The sequence below is a fragment of the Thunnus albacares genome, chromosome 11, assembly GCF_914725855.1.
Source record: "Thunnus albacares chromosome 11, fThuAlb1.1, whole genome shotgun sequence".
Classification (NCBI taxonomy): Eukaryota; Metazoa; Chordata; class Actinopteri; order Scombriformes; family Scombridae; genus Thunnus; species Thunnus albacares.
In genome coordinates, this window is record NC_058116.1 from 31795482 (window position 1) to 31817641 (window position 22160).

The 22160-nt window shown below is 37.7% G+C and overlaps 1 protein-coding gene across 1 annotated transcript in view; it reads left to right on the forward strand.

The window, feature by feature from the left end:
* The first annotated feature begins 2007 nt into the window (after positions 1 to 2007).
* Positions 2008 to 22160, forward strand: part of ccdc141 (coiled-coil domain containing 141) — a 64262-nt gene continuing 44109 nt past the window's right edge. Inside the window, exons 1-8 of the mRNA XM_044366591.1 lie at positions 2008 to 2112; positions 4251 to 4730; positions 9135 to 9257; positions 9519 to 9737; positions 13298 to 13394; positions 14138 to 14265; positions 15056 to 15232; positions 19491 to 19694. Of these exons, the coding sequence (XP_044222526.1) occupies positions 4647 to 4730; positions 9135 to 9257; positions 9519 to 9737; positions 13298 to 13394; positions 14138 to 14265; positions 15056 to 15232; positions 19491 to 19694 (1032 nt within the window). The 5' untranslated portion in view covers positions 2008 to 2112; positions 4251 to 4646. The remainder of the gene's footprint in view (positions 2113 to 4250; positions 4731 to 9134; positions 9258 to 9518; positions 9738 to 13297; positions 13395 to 14137; positions 14266 to 15055; positions 15233 to 19490; positions 19695 to 22160) is intronic.

Here is a 22160-nt window from a genome sequence, read left to right on the forward strand (position 1 = left end):
TGACACTGTAATTTATGTACATGGTGGCAGCATGACACAAGTTGCTAATAAACTCACAAACTCCATGGCTCCTGTAACAGCATGGTTAAAGCAATGCTGTTTGCAACTAAATGTGTCTAAAACAGTGTGCATGTTTTTCACCAAGACAAACAGTTCTAGTGTAGAGCCGGATGTCTTTGTATCAGGGGAGAGGCTACAGGTCGTATCTGAATACAAGTACCTTGGTGTTTTGATTGATTCCGAACTTTAATTCAAGGCTCAGGTGAAAAAGGTCTATAACTGTGTCAAATTCAATCTTTCAAATTTCAGGTTCACTCGAGATTATATGTCAACAGAGGTGGCTAAGATGTACATGCATTCCATGGTCATTTTCCATATAATTTACTGTTTAACAACCTGGTCGCAGGCTAGCAACACAACTCTAAAACCAATAGAGTCTTTATATAAACAAACACTTAAAATCCTTGACAAGAAACCGGTACATTTTCATCATTGCCCAATATTAAAAAAAATATCTTGTTGATTTGGGAAAACATGATTAAATATATAGATGTTTGTCTTGTGTATAAGATTACAGATTACATATGGTTTGACCTCTCCTCCGCTCAGACAGTTTGTCAACATAAGAACAACTGCATATTGGTTCACAAGAGGTGCAGCAAGAGGGGATTGCATCATCCCACTCAGAAAAAGTACTTTCAGTCATTGTCTGTTAAAGCTGCACTTGAATGGAACTCCATCCCAGCAACTATGACAGAACTGGACACATACAGTTCATTTAGAGCTCATTTAAAGAAATGGTTAATTAGTACTCAGCTGTGTCAGCACTAAAACTTAATTGCACCTTACGCCATCTTGCTATCTTGCTACTGCCAGTCTGCCTTCATGTACCTGCATGCATGTCTTTTATTGTGTCAGACTAATGTATGTATTTTATATACTGTGCATGCTTTATGTGTCTGTGCTTCTGCTTTGCATGTTTTAGTTAGTGTCTAACAATGCAGCTCAATGTGGTTTTATTCAATCTACATTTCTATTAACATAAATATCTTAATGTATTTATTGTCTTGCATATCTTGTATTATGAGCCTCTGTGTTCAATGTTTTGAGGATGTCCTGAATGATGTTTAACATATTCTTTTTTCTCTCTCTTCATTTTGTTATTTGTTCTGCATGCTTATAAATGCATGCTTAGTAACTTTGTAATTTCAATCTCATTTTCATATTATGTTTTTAGGGTGACTCTGTAACATCTGTCCAGGGACTACAGATGAAAAATAGCCTCTTGGCTAACTCTGGTGCATTTACAGCAATGTTTATTAATGTGCACCGTCCCTGTTAAATAAACAAACAAATAAAAAATAAAATAGAAATAATAAGTGTGCTGGTGGTCATTTTGGAAATTATTGCTCCATTAATAAGATTAGAGGATAAGATTAGCTTTGATGTCTGCCATGTGGGTGTTGTTTGACAGCTGTGATTGACAGTCGGCTCACCTGTCCCACTGATTCAGACTGCCGTCATAATATTTCACCAAGTTTAATGTTAAAACTTAGTATTGTATTTATCAATAAGTTATACTGGTGATGATGTGTTTAATATCAATATAACTTGATATTAATATAATCAATACAACTTGATTTGTTTAATATTATATACTTTATTGTATTTGGGGTCATCATGGCATGATTATCTGAGTTTACCAATGATTTAATCCTTCTTTTTGATTTTCATGTCTTCATTTGCAGATATATTTACAAACCGTGTCATTGAGAGAGAGAGGAGTGTTTGCTTATGGAGGGCAGATGTCTCCCTGTCATTCAGCTGAGTGATAATCCGACTGGAAACCACATCTATTTTTACCACCTAACTCTCTATCTGTCTGTCTGTCTGTCTCTCTCTCTCTTTCTCTCTCTCTCTCTCTCTCTCTCTCTCTCTCTCTCTCTCTCTCACTCTCACTCTCTCTCTCTCTCTCTCTCTCTCTCTCTCTCTCTCTCTCTCTCTCTCACTCTCTCCCCTCTCAGCTGTGTTTCTTCTTAAGGTTTTTTCGTGGCTCCACAGTCTCAGCAGCAGTAGCAGTGAAACGTCCTGATCTCCGTGAACCTCGCTCAGGTACTGTTTTAGACAGTTTCTAATATTCTCTTCTTTCTGTGTAAATTTACGACAAATTATTAATAAGATATAATTTTCTTAAAAACAGGTGAATAACACTTTGTTTTGCTAATCAGTTTTTATAACAAGAACAAGAACAAGAAAATCCCATTTGTCTTTTAAAATGAGCCCCTCAGAGTGTTGTAAGTAGTAAATACATTAAATTTGATTAATCAAAATTAAATTAGTTGAGCTGATTACTGGATATGGTGATTTACTGTTAATTATGTGGCACTTGTGTTTTTCTTAATTATTTACCATTTAATGTTTGTAGTTTTGTCCATGAGTCATAAAAATACTAAATTATAACCTCATGACAGATTATTGGTTTACAATTTTCACTAGTGTTTTTTTTGTTGTTTTTTGTTGTTTTGTATTTTTTTTTTGTCATTTCAGTTTTACTTCTCACTTCACATAATGAGGTGATGATCTTAAATGATCACAAGTACATCCTATATTGTTATCCTTTTAAACAGTTTTTATTGAAATGTTTACACAGTAAACAAGGGTCCAGTGTCATTTTGGGTTGTCAGGTTGTGAAAAATGACCATTTACCTTCTGGCTGCAGAAGGTCTAGGCCAAAATCAAATCAATTTATTAATAATTTTTGAAGATTTTTTTCATGTATTGCTAACATTTATAGCTGTATTACTACCGAATAGAATGAATAAACACTAACCATAGAGATTTTTACAACCTGGGAACCTTAAATGTATTCTAAGTAAGGCATATAACTCTAATGCTTACTAATTTAATGGATTATAACTCATCTATGACTTATTAACCATGAATAAAGCCATGGCTTATTAGAACGTGGCATTTCTATCAGTTATTATCTTTGTAATGTTCTGGTGGCCTGCTGCTGTTGAAGAAAAAATAAGAGGAATGAAGAAACTTCAAGTTTAAAAGTAGTTCTTTGACCTAGTTTAATCTTCAGATCAGAATCAGAGTCATCTTTAATGGGCAAGTATGTTTACACATACGAGGAATTTGACTCTGGTATAGAGATCTCAATGTATTACACAGAGTAACAGCACAACAATCTTCAGGAATAGTCACAAGGAAAGACTATATACAGGTGAAACCATTTCTGTGAACTGTAAACAGGATACAAATAGTGCAAGGAAGTAAAGAGTGCTAAGATAAATATTAGATGGTTAAAAAAGACATTACTTTATATACATATAGTAGGTGGTTATGTACAGTATATACAGCCTGTTCAGATATACAGTGGAATGTATTGCACATTTTTTTTTATTTTAGACCAAAATAGATAAATATAATTTATAGGTGCAGTGAGTATTATAGTGCCCAGGGTATTCCACAGTGCAACAGTTAATTAAGTGTTCATAAGTGTGATGGTGAGGGGGAAGAAACTGTTTCAGTGTCTGGTGGTTTTGGTGTACAGTGTTCTTTTCCATCTTTTATAGTGTTCCAAAATTTCACTTTCAGAAACAAGTGTTTGACCAATGAAATCATGTCCATATAATGTTGAGGCAACAACACGATTTTGTCACTGTATCTCAAACTACCTCATCCACATGTTTTCAGCACAGGCTGAGGTCACTGCAAAAGCTGTCAGATAAAGGTGACGACAGGAATAGATAAGTCTTTGTAACCCCCATATTAAAAAAGATTCAGTACCTCTGTAAAAATGGAAACATTATAATCCTACCTCAAACATGATGCTAGATATTCAAACCCACCATCCTTTTGTCGTCTCGCTAAGATAAGCTGAAGCCAAAACTTCTGTTTTTCTTTTGAGGTGCATGAAAAGCAAAATATCATAATTATATATCTGCTCAAAAATAAAAAAAAAATAGAACACAAGGATGTGTGCAATGGCGTTTAAATTTGGTATTGTATTGTTGTGAGAAATATATGAATGCAGTTTTTTCGATATTTCTGCATTGGTCTTTCAGTTCTTACCCAGTTATGCAATGGCTTTAAGTTTTCTGTAAAATTTGCATTTGTAGAGATTTATCCAATTTAATTATTGCTGGAAATATATAACACCCTTGGGGAAAAAATCTCAAGAGCAATATATGTACTATACAGAACCTTTTTTTTCTTTAATACATGTTCTCTATGTTCTGTAGGTCGGAGATTCACCTGTCTTCGTTTAAAGAACAGGAAACTCCAACAACCAGCAACTGGACTACACCTGTTGATCCAGGTTCACACTGGGAGCCAGACAATTCCCAATACAAACTGGTTCAACTTTAATCCAGGAACTGTTTCAGTAATGGCGGACCTTTGCTGCCAACGCTGAAAACAAAGAAAAAAGGAAGTAAGAGAACAAGAATAAGCTGGAATAGCAGCATATTGGAACGATGGGAAAACTCGTCTACCCAGAGAACATCACTGTACAAATTTAAAGTAAGAAAAAAGTTTAAAGTAGTCCCAAAAGAACTCTGCGGGTTGGAACATACTTCCATTCCTCAACTTCCAAAAGGATCTTGCATTTATTCTTTCTTCATGACGACTGGAGAGACATGACGCCTTCCAGGTCTTTCACTACTCTCAGCACCATTGCCATCCAGGCTGGCCAATCACAGATTGTTGTGTCTATCCTTAAGGTAGGAAACCAATAAGCATTCAGCTTGTTGAGCTCTGGTTGTTGGTTAAAAACAAAGCCTCCACTTTAACTGATACTAGCAGCTCACTACTGCTAAAATCCAGTTGATCCAGTTCAAAGGGGAGAAGTTTCCTGATTAGCTTGGAGGAAGATATGAAGTGGGTGAAAAAGGTCACATGACCAATGCAGGTGTTCAAACTCTCGCTAACCAGCATTGGTGAGATATTATGCTTCATTGACATAATCTCATACCTAATTACGTGCAGCCAATTGTGAAAAAACATTAGCGTTAGCCTCTTAGTTATAATTCTGAGTCAGAGACATCAGGAATTTCTGACAGCAACAATCTCAATACAATTAATCGATGTCTAATCAATCACTTGTGTTTGCCAGGTTCATATTAGTTGTGTAATACTTTGGTAGCTTCCATTTCATTTCCTTGAACAGATTCTCCCCTTTCAACCATTGACTGTATATAAAGATGGACGTCATGACAGCTCCACAAAAGTGAAGCCAAAACATCTGGACCACCCCCTGGTGGCTGGCTGCAGTATAGGTCATAAGTCTTGCCCCCTCCATGTCAGCAGATGGGACATGAGCCAAACTAAAAAATCTAAGTACACATCAAATAAATTTTTCCCAAAGATGGTTTCTCTCATTTTAGGTAGTTCTTATTACACTGATGTTTGTCCAAGTGCTCATTTTTCTGATAACTTTGTTTTTAATTAGTTATTTGACAATATAAAAAGTGGGTGTCACATCATGATTGACAGCTGTGACAGCAGGCCGTCATCCCACCACCTGAATCTACCTTGCAGACTCAGCCAAATGATGTCACACAAGCAAGATGACAGCTCCTTTTTGGCTTCACTTCGGCATAGTGGCAGGAAGTGGAGACGTGTCATCTGTCTTTATATACAGTCAATGCTTTCAACCTTTCAGCTACAGCATGATTTTCAGACTGTTTGACTTCAGTCAGTTCTTGTGGTGTGAGCTTTCACCTAAGTTTGCTAACAGACTGGTAGTTTTGATTTGAGTGTTAGCTTCAATTCTCTTTAACTATCAGACTGATAATTTTAATTAAGTGAGCTGCTAAACTTAGATTCTCCCTTTTCAGCAACATCTTAGCCTGATTTTCAGACTCCTGTGACTTTAACTAGCTATCACACTTTAACTGGATATTATTCTGTTAGCCTCAATTTTAGTGAGCTATCGAGTAGCTTTTAGTTTAGTTAGATACAGAGCATCTGTTTTGATTGGTTAAAGACTGTTATAGCTGTGACTTAAGCAAGCCTTGAAACTAAAATTCTTCCTTTGGAGGCTGTTCCAGGAAATACAAGCTTTCAGTTCGTCTGTCAGTACTCTATCCATGTGCTGTTTCCTGTTATAGCACAGACTATTTACTGATGCTGATGTAAATGGACGAGAACTGTGTGTGTGTGTGTGTGTGTGTGTGTGTGTGAATCTAACAGCTGATAAATCTCAGCGTTTTGAAGGTGAGTGTGTATTTAAAATGTGAGCATATGTGTGTGTTTGTGTGATAATAGTTGTGAGAAACTATTATCAGTGTTTTAAAGTGTGTGTGTGTGTGTGTGTGTGTGTGTGTGTGTGTGTGTGTGTGTGTGTGTGTGTGTGTGGTCACACATCATGTGTCCTTTTCGGTCAACATGCCAGAGATACTGTATCACCCTCAGGAATGCTCTAACACACACTCGCGTGCACAGAGATACACGCTGCTCCTATTTGACCTAAAGCAGTCAGCAGGTCACTCTGTGGAGAACAAAAACAAAATAGAACACAGTAAAACAATATTAACAGTCTACAGCAGGGGTTTTCAAAGTCTTACACTGTGGGCCCCTCCTCAGACAAAACTGAGATAACTGCACAATTCAAACACCCCTCATCTAAAATAAACCCTGAGGTCAATTTCAAATTGTTGTGATTGAGGTTTTTATCCATATGTACTGATTTGACTCCATTAAAAGTTTGCTGAATCAGCTGTTCGCAGCTCCTGTTTGCAGTTTTTGCCATGGATGTACAGAAAACTATCACTTGATCACTTCTCAGGCAAGTTCTGAAGTGTCTTTTTTCTATGATTTCCAAGCTGATTTATGGATGTTTATTCACAATGCTCATCAAGTCTAATTTCAGATTTGACTGAGTTATGACTCAAAAAAGGAAAAATGTGGAGTTTTGCCTCAAATTGTGGTTCACGCCTCTCCCTCTACATTCCAATTTTTAAATTTCTTATGAGGGCTGTAAAACACTAAAATAAACAAGAATTTTAAAAAAGTTTTTTCTTTTTTTTTAACTTGTAAATAAGATGTGGGGAAAAATGAGTTTAATAGTAAAGAAGTTTTATTTTGAACCAAAACAATACAACAACACTACTAATTGATTGGTGATTGGTTGTTAGGAACACCAAAATGCACATACACATCTTAATTATGTCTCTGCCTGGCTGATGCTCTATCCCACAGACTCAGTCAGTCCAGAACCTGCAGTCATAGTGACATGGATAAATGCACAAAGAAAAAGGAGCTAATACCTGGCCCAAAAAGTCACTAGATTTGTCACTAAGCTTTTAAGGTTCTATATGTAAGTACTGTGAAACAATTTACATGTATTAATCATTTTTTTATTGCCAATGAGTGAACACATTGTAACGCAACTTAAAAAATGAGACCTTTCCTGACTTTCTCGGTTGTCTTTAACAGCCTGTGGACTAATTTGTAAGTGGACGACTCAGGCCGGTTTTCCGCAAAAATCCAGAGGATGTGATGTTTTTTGTGCCTTACCTCTCTCCCGCTAACATCAACAAACAACTGTCACACACCACAACAAAAAATGTGCTGAAATATCCGACTAGAAACACATTTCCAACCCACCACACACTTCACAACAAAACCGCAGTGCGTTGCTCCCTGGCCACAGCTCGCTGAGCCTACCAGAAGGGATGTGCAGAGAGCCCAGTATTTGTATTTGTATCTATATTTGTTGAGGCAGCAAAATTATTTATATTTGTATTTGTATTCAAATAAAAGTGGAAATAGGTGTAAAAATATAGTTTTTGTTTGTATTATGCTTTTAATTTTTGGATGTTAAAGTGTTAAAATAAGAGTTTATGAATAAACTATCGTAGGAAGGAGATCCTCACACCGGGTCTTGAACTCAAGTCTCCCAGATCATGTATGACTACTGAGCTAAACCAAGTGCATCACCAATATGTGGCCAGATGTCTATTTATTTATACACCCATAACACAGAGACAGCACAGCATGTAACGTGTAGGGAAGAACTTCAAAGGCGATTCTTGCTTTGCACTTTTCATTTATTGCCTATTTTCTTACAACCTAACTTTGTGGAAAGGAGAAGGGGAACAACAGGTTATGGAGAGTCCATTGGGAGCACTTTGCATGGTTTATCTCTGGGGGACACCACCAACTCCGGGAGTGATGTCCACATCGCTATCTCAGTCTCTGTCCTCTGCTCTGCTGTTATGTCCATCAGCAGGTCTCAACGAGGGGAATCACATCCACCTGCTACATGACGCACATTTCCTTATTTGGACATCACTCCCGGAGTTGGGGGTGTTCCCCAGAGATAAAGCTGAACTACTGACACATGCAAAGTACTCCCAAGGGACTCTCAATAACCTGTTGTTCCCCTTCTCCTTTAGAAGAAGTTAGGTTGTAAAACTTAAATTGATGAAATAAAATTGATAAAATAAATGAAAAGCTCAAAGCAATAATCACCTTTGAAGTTCCTCCCTACACGTTACACACTGTGCTGTCTCTGTGTTATGGGTGTATAAATAGATAGAGTTCTGTCAGTGCAGTCGTCTATGATCTGGGAGACTCCAGTTTGAGACCCGGTGTGGGGACCTCCTTCATAAGGTAGTTTATTCATGAACACTTATTGTAACACTTTCATTTTCTAAAATTAAAAGCATAATAAAAACAAAAACAGGAGTTTTATGCCTCCTCCCACTTTAATTTGAATACAAATACAAATACAGATAATTTTACTGCCTCAACAAATACAGATACAAATACAAATAATGGGCCCTCTGCTCATCCCTAGTCTAGAGAGGGACTTTTGTGTTTTTCGCGAGTTTCGCAACCACCATAGCTTCTCCTACATGCTTGGAAGGGGAGAGAGAGGGAAGGGGTATTCAGTTGGTTGCAATCTGCAACCTCACCAGCTAGATGCCACTAATTTCTACACACTGGTCCTTTAAAGTTAAGGTAAGGTTAAGTTTAAGGTTAAGGTCAGGGGTTAGGGCTTGGGTAAGTCTCCAGGAAATTAATGTAAATCAGTATAATGTTGTAATATATAAATAATAATAACTTTAATAATAAAGTTGTGTGTGTGTGTGTGTGTGTGTGCGCGCGCGTGCATACAGAGTGGATCACTGGTCCACCTCCAGTTGGTCCAGGTTCATCCAGGTCTCTGTGAGATCGGATCAAACAAGGAAGAAAACCAGACAATGATCCAGGAACAGCAGCAACTGATGGAAAAACTCAAGGTACACACGGAAACAAAAAGACATGCAGTGTACAAACAAATAGAGAGCCAGTATCACTTCCTGTCTATTGCCTGTTTCCTCTAGCTTCTATAATTCTGTAAATTTGTGGGATTTTTGTTTTTTTAATATCTGTGTTAATCTAGTGAACCATGTAACATACTGTTGAGTGAGGTTATGTTCCCATGTTGGATTTTTAGTTATTTGCATTATTACAGATGTCAGTGGGATTTTGAATTTTACTGTTACCGTCTTTTATTCCAGAAACATGAGAGGGAAGTGCTGGCTGTGGTGGAGAAAAACCGAAATAAGTGGGATGAAGGAGTGATGGAGAGGAGGAGCAGGAAACAGGAGGAAGAGCAGGAGGTGTACAAGGCCATGGTGGTATCTCTGAATGAGGGATGGTTGCTGCTCCTCCGTCTGCTAGAGAGACGACAGGAGGTCCTGACGCTGGCCTCTGACTTCTACTGCAGAGCACAGGAGGTAGGAACACAATATGTGTTTTGTTGGAAAAATCACCTGTATTAATATAATATACTAACAAGAGGCTATGTGATTATACTGAATGTAGACTTCAAAGAAATAATTTTGTGTGGAGTTCCTCTTCAACAATGGGAACGTCATCTTCCTGTGCCAAAACCAGAAAAATAGCTACCTTCAAAGGCCACAAAATTAGCAACAAGCATGAGTCAAGGATGCAGCTGTACAGGGGCGGCTGTGCCTCAGGAGGTAGAGCTGGTTGTCCACTAATCAGAAGGACGATGGTTCCTCTTGTCCGGATGTGAAAGTGTCTTTGGGCAAGAAACTAAACCCCAAATTGCTCCCGATGGTTGCGCCAGCACCCTGTGTGTGTGTGTGTGTGTGTGTGTGTGTGTGTGTGTGTGTGTGTGTGTGAATGGGTGAGTGAGCAGCAGAAAAACATTTTAAAGTGCCTTGGATAAAAACCTTCTATAAATGCATCCATTTACCTTCTTTTTACCATTCATAGGTTGTAGATAGTCAACTTACATACACACATGACAAACTCTTAAACCCTGCAAACCCTAAGTTAATGAATCCTACTAACTTCTACCACAGCTGCGATGATGGTGAGAGGTTACAATCAGTCAAATGAGCATGAAGGTGCACACCAGAGCTGCAATGATCAGTTGACTAGTCAATTAGTTGGTAGAAACTTAACTGGTACCTCCTCTGATAATCAAATAATCATTGTAGTTATTTTTTAAGCAAAAATATAGCAAAATATTCGCTGGTTGAAATGTGAGGATTTGATGCTTTTCGGTGTCGTTTTGGATTGTTGATCAGACAAAACAAGGCATTTGAGGACATCATCATGAGCTCTAAAAATTTATAAAGTGCATTTTTCACTCTTTTCTTACATTTTATAGACAATGCAATTAATCGACTAACCATGAAAATAAAACTGCAGATTAATAGATAATGAAAATAATCATTAGTTTCAGCTCTAGTGCACACTTTCAAACAATCAGTCAGGAAGTCATGGTGCTGCATTAAGCATGTGAACTATGGAGCATCACTGACCGATTGTCCTGAAAATGTACAGTATGCTTTAGGCTGCCTCTTCAGGACTATATTGTATCTCTAAAAACCTTTATCTCATTTGCTCTCTTCCACGACAGGAACTTTTCCAGAAATTCAGTGAACACACACACACACACACACACACACACACACAGAGAGAGACAAACAAAACCCTGCAAAGTTGAATTATAATGAGCAACCTAAGTACTTGTTTTGTAAGTAAGTAAGTACTTGTTGATCTTTTGTCATGGGCAAAAACTGTGTCTCAAACAAAGACTTTTTAATTTGGCTTATCTTACCAGTTACTACAAACAGAACAAACGTTTACAGGAAGACATTTTTTCTACATATATATATATATATATGTTAAATATATTATATATATTATATATTATATTATAATATATGTTTTAAATATCAAAGAGTGTATTTACTGCCTAGTGTTAGACCCCAAGCTGTATGAAAGCTGAATGAATGTTGTAGCTGCAGCTCAGTGTGGTCTGACACTCAAAGTAATATAAGTAATGTGTTCATCTATTGTCAGGCTGGTGTGACCCCTGACCCTTGACCTCCTCTCTGTAGGCAGGAAAGCTCTTGGAACTGAAGCGTTCTCTGTGGTTAAACAATAGGACTGTGGGTGTGATTTATCCTTGTCACGTGTCTCCATCAAGGACATCTGTCCCAGCTCTGAGTCTCACATTCTTCCGGCAGGGCTGTGTATTTGCTGGGTCAGTGGTGTGCCACAGTAAGCCATGCACATTGACTGGCTGCAATTTTATTAGCAGCACCTGCTGTATGACCTTGGTCACCTGCTGCACCCTTTATCTAAAACTGTACAACAATGAGCTCTCTGGTTCTATTTCAATCCACTGTGCCTTCAGTTTTTTAAGAGGTGAAACCAGCCAACAAACGTCAGCCACAGTAACACAGAGCGTGATGGAAATGTCATTCAAATACATTTTTAGCCAACGACACCCTCACTACTCCTTTCAAGAGTCAGCTGGTTGACAGTAGAGTTAGAACTTAGCTCAAACCAACTACCCCAGTCTGAATTCAGTGTCAGTGAAATGTGAATGTGAAAGGACCCCAGGGGTAGAAGGGATCAGACAGGACAAAGACTGGCCAGGTCACCTGGTTTAGACCTTACTTAAAAGATTTATTTAAATCTTTTTGTTTGTTTGTTTGTTTGTTTGTTTGTTTGTTTTAATCCCCCCCCCCCCCCCCCCCCCCCGACCCATAGGAGGTTGCTGGTCCGTTGAAGGTCAGATCCCCTTTGGCATGGCCCCCGCCCTTAGAGGAGGGGACCTGTTCATATGGGTCTCAGGAGCAAATCTCTAGTTGGAGGGGGACTTATTGGTGTTCAGACCTTCTCTTACCACTGGGAGGGGGACATTATGTGCATTGATAATTTTTCCAGTGGTCTGAGCAAATCTTAGATGGTAATCAATACATTTTTTATTAATTGCAGTTTTTTGATGAGATTATTTAATGTACACTTAATGAACTGTCGAACAAACTGGGGTCTAAAAAGTGTGATATTGGTTTGATGAATAATTATTATATGTATATATACTGTATATGAAGCATGGATACATAAATTAAACACACTATCGCCACATGGACTGAATGAAGAGCTGGACTGGAGGTGTTTCCTTACAAGCCAAGTTTAACTGTTATTATTTAGCTTTCAATATTTTGAAAAATTTTGCAGATTATTTTGTTTGTTCTCTTGGCTGGTTTGATTTGTTTTGATTTTAAATTAATGAAACAAGCAAGTCTGGGTGCGGTCCTCCTCCTTCAAGCATTTAAGACTGCCAAGGCCACCAGCACCAGCATAAATGTGATGGGTTTGAGGTGTTTCCTCATTTGAGCTCTAGAATGGATTGCCATAATATTTTTGTACAGATATTTATGGTCACCAGTTGATTAATCCTGTTGGCCTGCTTCCAGTCTTTGTGCTAAGGTAGGCTAAACCCATCCTGGGTCTATCTCTGTCCTGGACACACAGGAATGAAACTGATATCCATTTTGTTATCTGACTCTGGGTAAGACAGGAAACTAATATAAAAATATATTATATATGTGTGTGTGATTATGTACAGTATATGTACAGTATATGTGCTGTCATTACAGACCTCATTTCTGTTTCTGTTGTTAATTTCACTTATGGCATGCTAGGGTCAGTTGTAGGTCCATTATAATTGTTATTCATACATGCTTCCTGTTTAGCATATTATTCACAAATACAAAATTAATTTTCATTGTCATGTGTACCCAGCTGTATGTACCAGCACAACCTGGTGACACATGCCTCTAACACCTTTAAACACGAGATTCCACACTGACAAAGTCTTTTAGCCAAAAAATGTCGTTGTCAGGACTCATTGCCTCTGATTTTTCTGTCTTGTTTGAACCAGTTTTACTTCAGTTTTTACTTCTGTGGTCCACTCTGAACACGTCTGAGAAATACCACTAACTTCTGTCCATCTGACTGTCTGCAGTTTGCTGTCAGTGTCGACAGAGTCGAGGATCTGCAGGTCAGACCAGACAACGACAGACTGACTGAAGTGCAGCTCACATACGACTCCATGAGGAGAGGTAACCAGGATTATTATTAGTCATAGTAACTGTAGTGGTATTTATTGTATTATATATTACATATTACTAATCTGCTCTGAATCATTTAGTCTGGTGTCACTATGGCCCACAGTTAGTATGTTCTTCTATGTCTCCTCATGCAGGTTTGCTGCAAGTGTGACTGTATTTGTCTTTCAGTCTCTAAATTGGTGTTTTTAGAGAAACAACTGAAAACTATGAATCCATTGCCAACTCAGTAATTTATTGATTCTTTGTCAATCAACTATCATTCCACCACCATTTGAAAGGGAGATGAACTGCTTTAAATCTGAGATGGATAGAATTTTAAAACTGGCTGAAATCAGGATTTCACAAGATACACTGGTTTAAAGCACTGATGAACTGGAGAGATAAACCGGCTTGAACTGGTTTGTTATAGCTGAAGGTCTGTACGTATTTTAAACTGGTTTAAACTAGTATAAACTGGTGTAAAGCTTTGATCAATTGATTTGAACTGCCCATAAACTGGTTTAAGTGGTTTGTTGTAGATGGTTGCAGGTTTTGCAGGTTAAACAGGATAAACGGGTTTAAACTATGTAGTATATATATATACATATATGTACATATATATACATACATACACACACACACACACACACACACATATATGTATATATGTGTATGTATAGAGAGAGAGAGAGAGAGATTTCTTTGAATTTCATCTACACAACAGTCATTGTTGTGTTTTTGTGTTTTGATTCTAGATCTTCTGGGGAAATCCCTGCAAGTTTTAACCAGCAGCAGTGTTCTGCTGCAGAAACTCAGACAGCTGCAGAGGATTGAAGCCGTCCAGAGGAGAGGAGAAGTACTACAGGATGAGGACGAGGAGGAGGTGACTGTCCCAGCTGCACAATGTCTAACAAATCTGGGCCAGATTACTGAGAAAATGGAGCAAATGTGCAAGTGAAGGAGAACTCATTGATGCAGTTCAGTGGTGGATTTAATGTATTAATCTTCACTGAAAAAATGTTGCCCATCTGCACCTGAAGAACAGGTGCAAAGGCCTCAGTAAATCTGGTATTTGTTTTCAGTCTATATCTTGTTCACACTCTAAGACGGAGGAATGGTAACACACAGATGAAAATCACAGGATTTGTGGTCATGGAAACTGTACGATCTTTTCTCAACACAAATGCAATTAGAGCAGTTTTTTTTCCAAAGTCACAGTTTGTTTGATATCTATCAGGGCTTGTTGAATATCTTCTCCCATCTGTACAAAATGATGCACAACATTCATTTACTGTATTGAAATGGCAAAATTAAAACATAGCTTTTGTTGTATGTTATGTATGATCCTCTAGAAGATATTTTTAATCTCAGTCCTTTCCTGTTTAAACTGTAACTAAACCATCTTGTTTTTACTGACCTCCTGTGGTTTCTTCACACCTCGCTGCAGTGATGTGAAGGTGTACTCCATGGTGTGTCAGTACACTGTCACATCACTGTTGGGTGTGTTGCAGGTGCAGTAAAGCACACTTCTGACCACACTGCTGGAAATTTACACTTAAAATAAAGTTAGAAATATGTTGTTGAAGTAGGAAATAGAGCTTGCCCCTGTTGCTTTCTGGGAAAAAATGTGAGTGAACGAGTGCAGAGATGTTGATGCTGCGTTCTCTTCCCAGAGCTCCCAGAGTTCCCAGTGCAGCAGGGGGGTGGCGTTGAGGCTGGAGGAGCTGATGGAGACGCTGCAGGATCGAAGGAGGAGAGCGGACCTTGCCGTCAGGCTGCAGCTCCAACAGGCGGAGAACAGCATCATGAGCCGCAAGAGAGAACAAGAGGCCAGACACACCAGTTCAGAAGTAAGAGACAAATACAGCAGGGAGCAGGTTTACATGGACAGCTCACATTATATCAGTTCATTTAGCTCACAGGTTTTTGGGGGGGGGGTTTTGCTTTATTTGAGTATCATGTGCAAATAAGACAATATTTTAATATAATGAATATGATGATATAATATGATACAATACATTTTAATAACTTGTGCCCAGAAGATAATAAAACATCTTTTTGGCGCTTCAAAAGCTTCTCACTTCTCAGTTCTGCCATTACACCCACAGAAAGTGCACAGAGATGGCAAGATTCAGTCATAGTATGGGGTCAAATAGGTCGATGAGATGTTTGAGTTTTGGAATGGTGTTCAGAAATCATTTTAAAGCTTTAGTTGTAGATCATCCTTTGTAAACCTATTAAAATAGTTGGGAGTATGTGGAAAATAGTTAAAAAAAATGTTTACACAATTACTGAAAAAAGGAGCTGCCTGCAGTGAAAGGATATCATCACTGTGCATCATCAATATTATCAAAAAGAAATGTGTGTGAAGTAAAAGGATTTTCAGGGAGTTTTGCTGTTTGAATGCAGTATCTCACAGTGAAGGCAAAGTTATTTTCTGTTGAGAAGGAATTCCCTTAACTACAAACTCTATTATACAAAATGTCAATTTCAGACAAAATTTTTTTAAAGTGGATGATAAACACAACCATGTTTCTGAATGTAAAAATGTGGAACCACTCTGACCAGACCGCTTTATCCTGCACAATCAGCTAAATATGAAGGAGTGAATCTGACGGTGAAACAGCTCCACCTGCTGGACAGTTTACTTCTCTCTGCTCCAACGAAGGTTGTGGTAGGCGAAAAAGTGTATCAATACTTTTATTCTACAGAAATCTAAACGACAGCAGACACACAGCAGTCACACCACAAAAATACTCAGAGAGCTAAGCTGAATCAGTCCTCTAAAAATATATGAACTAATGAAAATAGCACTGTAACTAAATCTGCTTAGGAAGTAAAAACAGAGCAATAATGTTTAATGAACATGATTATTTTTATACCAGATGAACAGGAAGTGTGGAGCTGCAGCTTGTGTTCATTCAACTTGAACATGAAGACGATATTGTAAAATCACCACAGGCTGTCGTTTGATAAGGCATTTATTTGATGCATTTGACAGTTTTTACCTCAGTATTCTTGTGAATCATCTGCTGTGTCTCTCCCCATTTGTCGCAATTGCTGTTGCAATTTATTTTGTGAGTCCTATTACATTTCTTTTCATTTCTCGAACAGGTCATCGCCTACTTTATTGATAATATAACTCATCCTAAAGACTGTATTATTATAATTTTAAGATTAATAATGGTAAATCTCACCCTCTGCGTTTAACAGCTGATTTAAGTCATCAGTCTTTCCTGTCAGCATCCATCTTGTGTTCAGTTTATAAATATAAATCTTGCCTGCACTTACATTCTCTCCTCTCCAATGACTGTGTTTAAAAATAGTCTGTCTGCTGAACGTTCTGGATGATAACTCTGATATCAAGCTGCAGAATGAAACTCAGTGAAAGAATCATTCTTCCATGGTTGACCAGCTGAAGACTGAAGCTGAACTGGTCAGATACCAGTAAGACAGTGAGCTGCAATAGTAGGAAGACATCACCAGGAAATATATGAAAAATAGGCAGACATGCAGTATTTATATTTATATCAACACTACAGCATCGTGACACACTGAAGATAAAAAAGTGTCAGTAATATTAAATACATGATTAATACACATTGAGCGGTGTTACAATCAAACGCACTGTGACATCATGTGATGCAACGAAAAACAAACAGAGTAAACAACAACAAATGCAAATAATAAAATAAAAGCAAGATTTAAGTTAAAGTTAAATTGAAGAAAAGTCTTTCTAATAAAATGTGAGTTTTAAGAAGTGATTTTAAAAGATGCGACATATTTGGCCAGCCTGACATGCTCAGAGTCAGGAGAAGAGGTCCTCACAGGTTAGAAATGTTGGGCAGATCCAAAATAGATCCAGGAAAACCCTACCTGAACCCAACATGCATAAATTATTATTTTTTTAATAACAGCAGCATGATGATCTATCAATTAACAAGCAACTCCAAGCAAAAAGAGCAGAAATATCTTAATAATGTCCTTTAATAATTTAAAGTCATGGAAACAGTGGTGGAAAGTAACTAAGTACATTTACTCAAGTACTGTACTTAAGTTCAGTTTTGAGGCATTTATACTTTACTTGAGTATTTCCATGTGATGCTACTCTCTACATTTCAGAGGGAAATATTGTACTTTCTACTCCACTACATTTATTTGACAGCTTTAGTTACTTTTCAGATGAAGATTTGACACAATGGATAATATAACAAGCTTTTAAAATACAACACATTGTTAAAGATGAAACCAGTGGTTTCCAACCTTTTTGTCTTTTGACGTCTTACAAAAAGCAGTGTGTAGTCGGGGTCACATTTCACATGTCTATGAGTTGTTAACAGCTCCACCAAATAGTGATTTTTCCCTCTAAACTTCTCACATGCTTTCATTTCAATAAATGTTCAAATGATCCAATATTTCAGCAAAAATCAAAGATTAGAGAAAAAGTCCAAAAACTGAAAACAGATTTGTGTATCAGAACTTTGTTTTTTCTTCTTTCCTCTCCCATTAATCATCTCACCACCCCTCAGATTTATCTGCTGACCCTTTGGAGGGGCCCGACCCCTAGGTTGGGAACCACTGGACTAAACTAGCTAACTGTATATAAAGTAGTGTAAACTAGCTCCACCTCCAGCAGCTACAACAGTAACATGCTGCTCTAACACTGATGCTTCACTATTAATAATCTAATGATGTCATATATAATAATATATCAGTCAGAGGGACCAAACCACTACTTTTACTGCAATACTTTAACTACATCAAGCTCATAATACTTATGTACTTTTACTGCGATACTTTAACTACATCAAGCTCATAATACTTATGTACTTTTACTGCAATACTTTAACTACATCAAGCTCATAATACTTATGTACTTGTACTGTAGGAGGATTTTTCATGCAGGACTTTTACTTGTAATGGAGTATTTTTACATTGCTGTATTGGTACTTTTACTTCAGTAAAGGGTCCAAACACAATTTGTTATTGCTTCAAAGACTCATTTATAAAAATGATGTAAAGTCCTGCTTTCACCTTCTTCACAAACAATAAAACATTTTGGAACAAACAGAAGATCATAATTTTATAACCAATTTAATATCTGTCAGTTAAACTCCAAACGGTGTCATTTAAGGCTACTGATTAAATACATTTTTTTCTCCTGTGGTGATTATGACACACCATGTAATCAAAGCTGATATTGAGCATACTCAGATCCATTTGGATCCACACAGGTATTGGACATATTGACACACAGACCAGAGACCCTACCAGACCTGATTAGACTGAGTGTAAAAAAGAAAATGGTGCAGACAAATTGCGTCAAACACTACTGGTTTGTCACTGTGAGTGTATCAGCACCTACAAGTAGTGAGTAGCTTGCTTGTTTTAAACCAAAAACAACCTGTATAACTTTGTGCCAGGTAGAATTTTGTTTTTGTTTGATCTGTAACCTAAGAATATTAAGAAGAAGATTTTTTGCAGATCTCTATGGAGTTTCCAGGCAAATTTCAGTCTCGTTTGCATGAAGTTTATGCAATGTGTGGCTCATAAGGTATTAACAATTCAATAGCTTCAACAACTCAGAGTTTGACTATGCAAAGTCAAAATGATCAGAAACATAATTTCTAAAAACTCACAGAGAGCCAGTGCAAATATGCAAGGATGAGAGTGATGTGATCTGTTTTGCTACGGTTTGGTGAAAGTCTAGTGACAACATTTTTTATGGCGAGCGATTGACTTAAACCTCAAACCGAAGTAAAAATAATTACTGCAGTCCAAATGAGAATAAATAAAAGCATGAACAACCTTCTCAAAATCTGCCACTATTAAAAATTATTATACTTATATATACTGTATACTGTACATTTATAGTGTCACCTGGTTTTAGAGGAACATAAAGCTGTGCAACAGCATAGATATGAAAACTGTTTTTTACTGATACTACTGATTACTGATTACTACTGATACCGTTTTTTATGACATTATTCATATTATTATTATTAGTAGTAGTAGTAGTAGTAGTAATAGTAGTGGTAGTAGTATTAGTAGTACTAGTAGTGGTAGTAGTAATATTTAACAACAGTAATTGTTTGGTTTTTTTCACAGCAGGACTGGAGTCTCACAGTTGACGAGATGCTGGAGGTTGTGTCCGCATCAGATCCAAAGCCTGAATCTAGATCAGAAGACACCGGACACACAGATTCCAGATCGAAGGAGACCAGAGGCATTCAGTCTGGATCCAGACCAGATCTGAAGCTTACATCCACTTCAGATGAGAGTGGAAACCTGCAGTTGGGATCCAGATCAGAGGTAACCAGCTGCTAGCTGGGATTAGGAATGAAACCTCCCACCAATCAACAGATATAATCAGATTCAGAAATGTGAACAATTTCCTGTTGTCTTGATGCTACTTTCCATTTTCTAATATACCCACCTTACAAATAGTGGAGCTTAACATGTAGAGTTTGTCATGAGGGTGGCACTACAGGAATAGTAATTGAGTAGTTAAAATCTAAAAGGTTCGACCTCTGAGGAGCAGGAATGAGATTGGGACATTAGATGGAGGTCTGTACTGCAGTTTTTAAAAACTGACTTCTGAAAAGTAAGAAGAAACAGACAAACTGAAAAAACAGCGACCATTTTACTTTGCAACATTCTGCATCACAAAGGCAATAACAGAAAAACACTGCCTATCCAACATGCTAAGCCAACAGAGCATCAGTCTATAAAGGCTGCACTGTAGGCATTTGTGCACTCAAATAGGTTTATGATTTTATGGGGGAATTATGAGTTATTATTGTGCACAACTCCAACTAAAAATTATTCATCCAGTAACATAACTCATATTAGAATATGTATAATAATAGGGAAATAGTCCTCCTGTTGGCCACACAAGAGAGGTCAATTAGAATTATGATTGTTATTAATCTTAATTATGATTTTGTAAGAGTATAGGTCTTTTAAGGTGAAGTGACTAAGATGTAAGCACAGGAAAACACAAACAAGTCCACTTTAATTACATACACATTTATTAGTAATACTACACCTACAAGTACTAAACACTACAACATTTTACAAACACACAAGAGGGACACAAGAGGGAAAGGGAAACTGGTACACAAGGCTATGGCTAGTGAATGATTTGAATGCATGATGCAGAGTTATCTATTGGGTAGCTGGTATGAGAGACCTGATAAACAGATGAGATGACTGTTACCTGAGAAGCAGCGAGTCAAATCAATGGTACAACAGCTTAGTTCTGAATTGCCAATTGAAATTACAAATTATGAAAGCACCAGGGTTTAAGCAAGTTGATGAAGATTTTGTACTAATACTTGCTTGCTCCCTGGGGTGGTTTCTTCCATAGAATGGAATCTGATGTGCTGGGGTGAGAAGCTGGAGTCTGGATCTTGTAATGATGAGTAAGTCAGCCGGTCCAGAGTTGAAAAGTTCCCATTTGAAGAGAGGGTTCCTGGTTTATGCTCTCCTAGGCTTGATCCTCAACTCGTGACTCTAGACTTTTGAAGTTTCACCTCCTGTTGCTCTGAGTCACATCTTCAGACTAGCCAAATGCAAACTTTCCTGCATCCTAGCCAATCCCAGGGGTTGCAGAGTTTTGGGGAAGCAGAGTCAGTCCCCTCCTGGGTGGGTTCAACTCCTGAATATGTTACTCCATTTATCAAAGTATTTACAGTATAGCAATTGCGTGATTCTTAATTTTGCATTTTTGATAGTAACTTTAGCATTCTGAAAGTGAACCAAGCAGAATGGTACTAAAGATGATGTTAGTGTTATCAAGGATGATGGAACTATGTTAGTGTTACATTTCTCGGCTTAAAGGCAGTGGAATAAAAGTCTAACTAAAGCACATAACGACACACATATGATATACACACATATCAACATACAACAATAATTGTCCTTAGACAAAATCTAAAACGACATTTGTAAGTCCATGGCTTTATAGTCCTCTGTTCTTCTTGATCTGACTGCAAACGGTAGGGGTCCATGCCCTTTGAGTGTGTGTGTGCGTGTGTGTGTGTGTGTGTTCTGGTAAATGTCTGTGAGTGTCTGTATGTCACTGGAGAATGGCATATTGTGTATCATGTCTTGTGCCTTATGCTGGTTTGCCCAGTGATCAGTTCTTGGATTGGTCATTCAAGTCCTGAAAGTCAAAATCCACAGTGGGATTATAATTGGTGCCAGCTTGTGTGTGACTGGCTCTTATAGGTGAGTAAGGAGAACCAATGGTGCAATGCTGCAGATACTGTACAGTCTACTGTGGTATCTCTTCAGCACTGTTTTGCAGATTTAGAAGTTGTGCTTAATATCTAAAGGTAAGTCTTAAACGCAGACAAAACCAAATTTATGTTTTTCACCAGAGCCAAAAATATTCATCATCACAACTTAAAGTGGCACCAATATTGAAAGAGTCTTGATATACAAATACCTTGGCGGTTGGATTGATGAGAAGATATCAAAAATTAAGTATCAAATTTCGTGAGTAAACTAAGGCAAAAGGTTGGCCTTTTCTTTAGGAATAGATCCTGCTTCTTGTTAAATTGTAGAAAAACTGTTGTTGAGGCAGCTTTTTTTATTAGTTTTAGACTATGGTGACATCTTGTACAGGCATGCTTTGGCTGCAACTTTCCTTTATGCTGTATACCATTCTGCACTCAGGTTCATTACTGGTGATACTTATAACATTCATCATTGCATCCTGTACAAAAAGGTTGGGTGGTCCTCTCTCTGTATGGTCACCAAACCAGACCACTG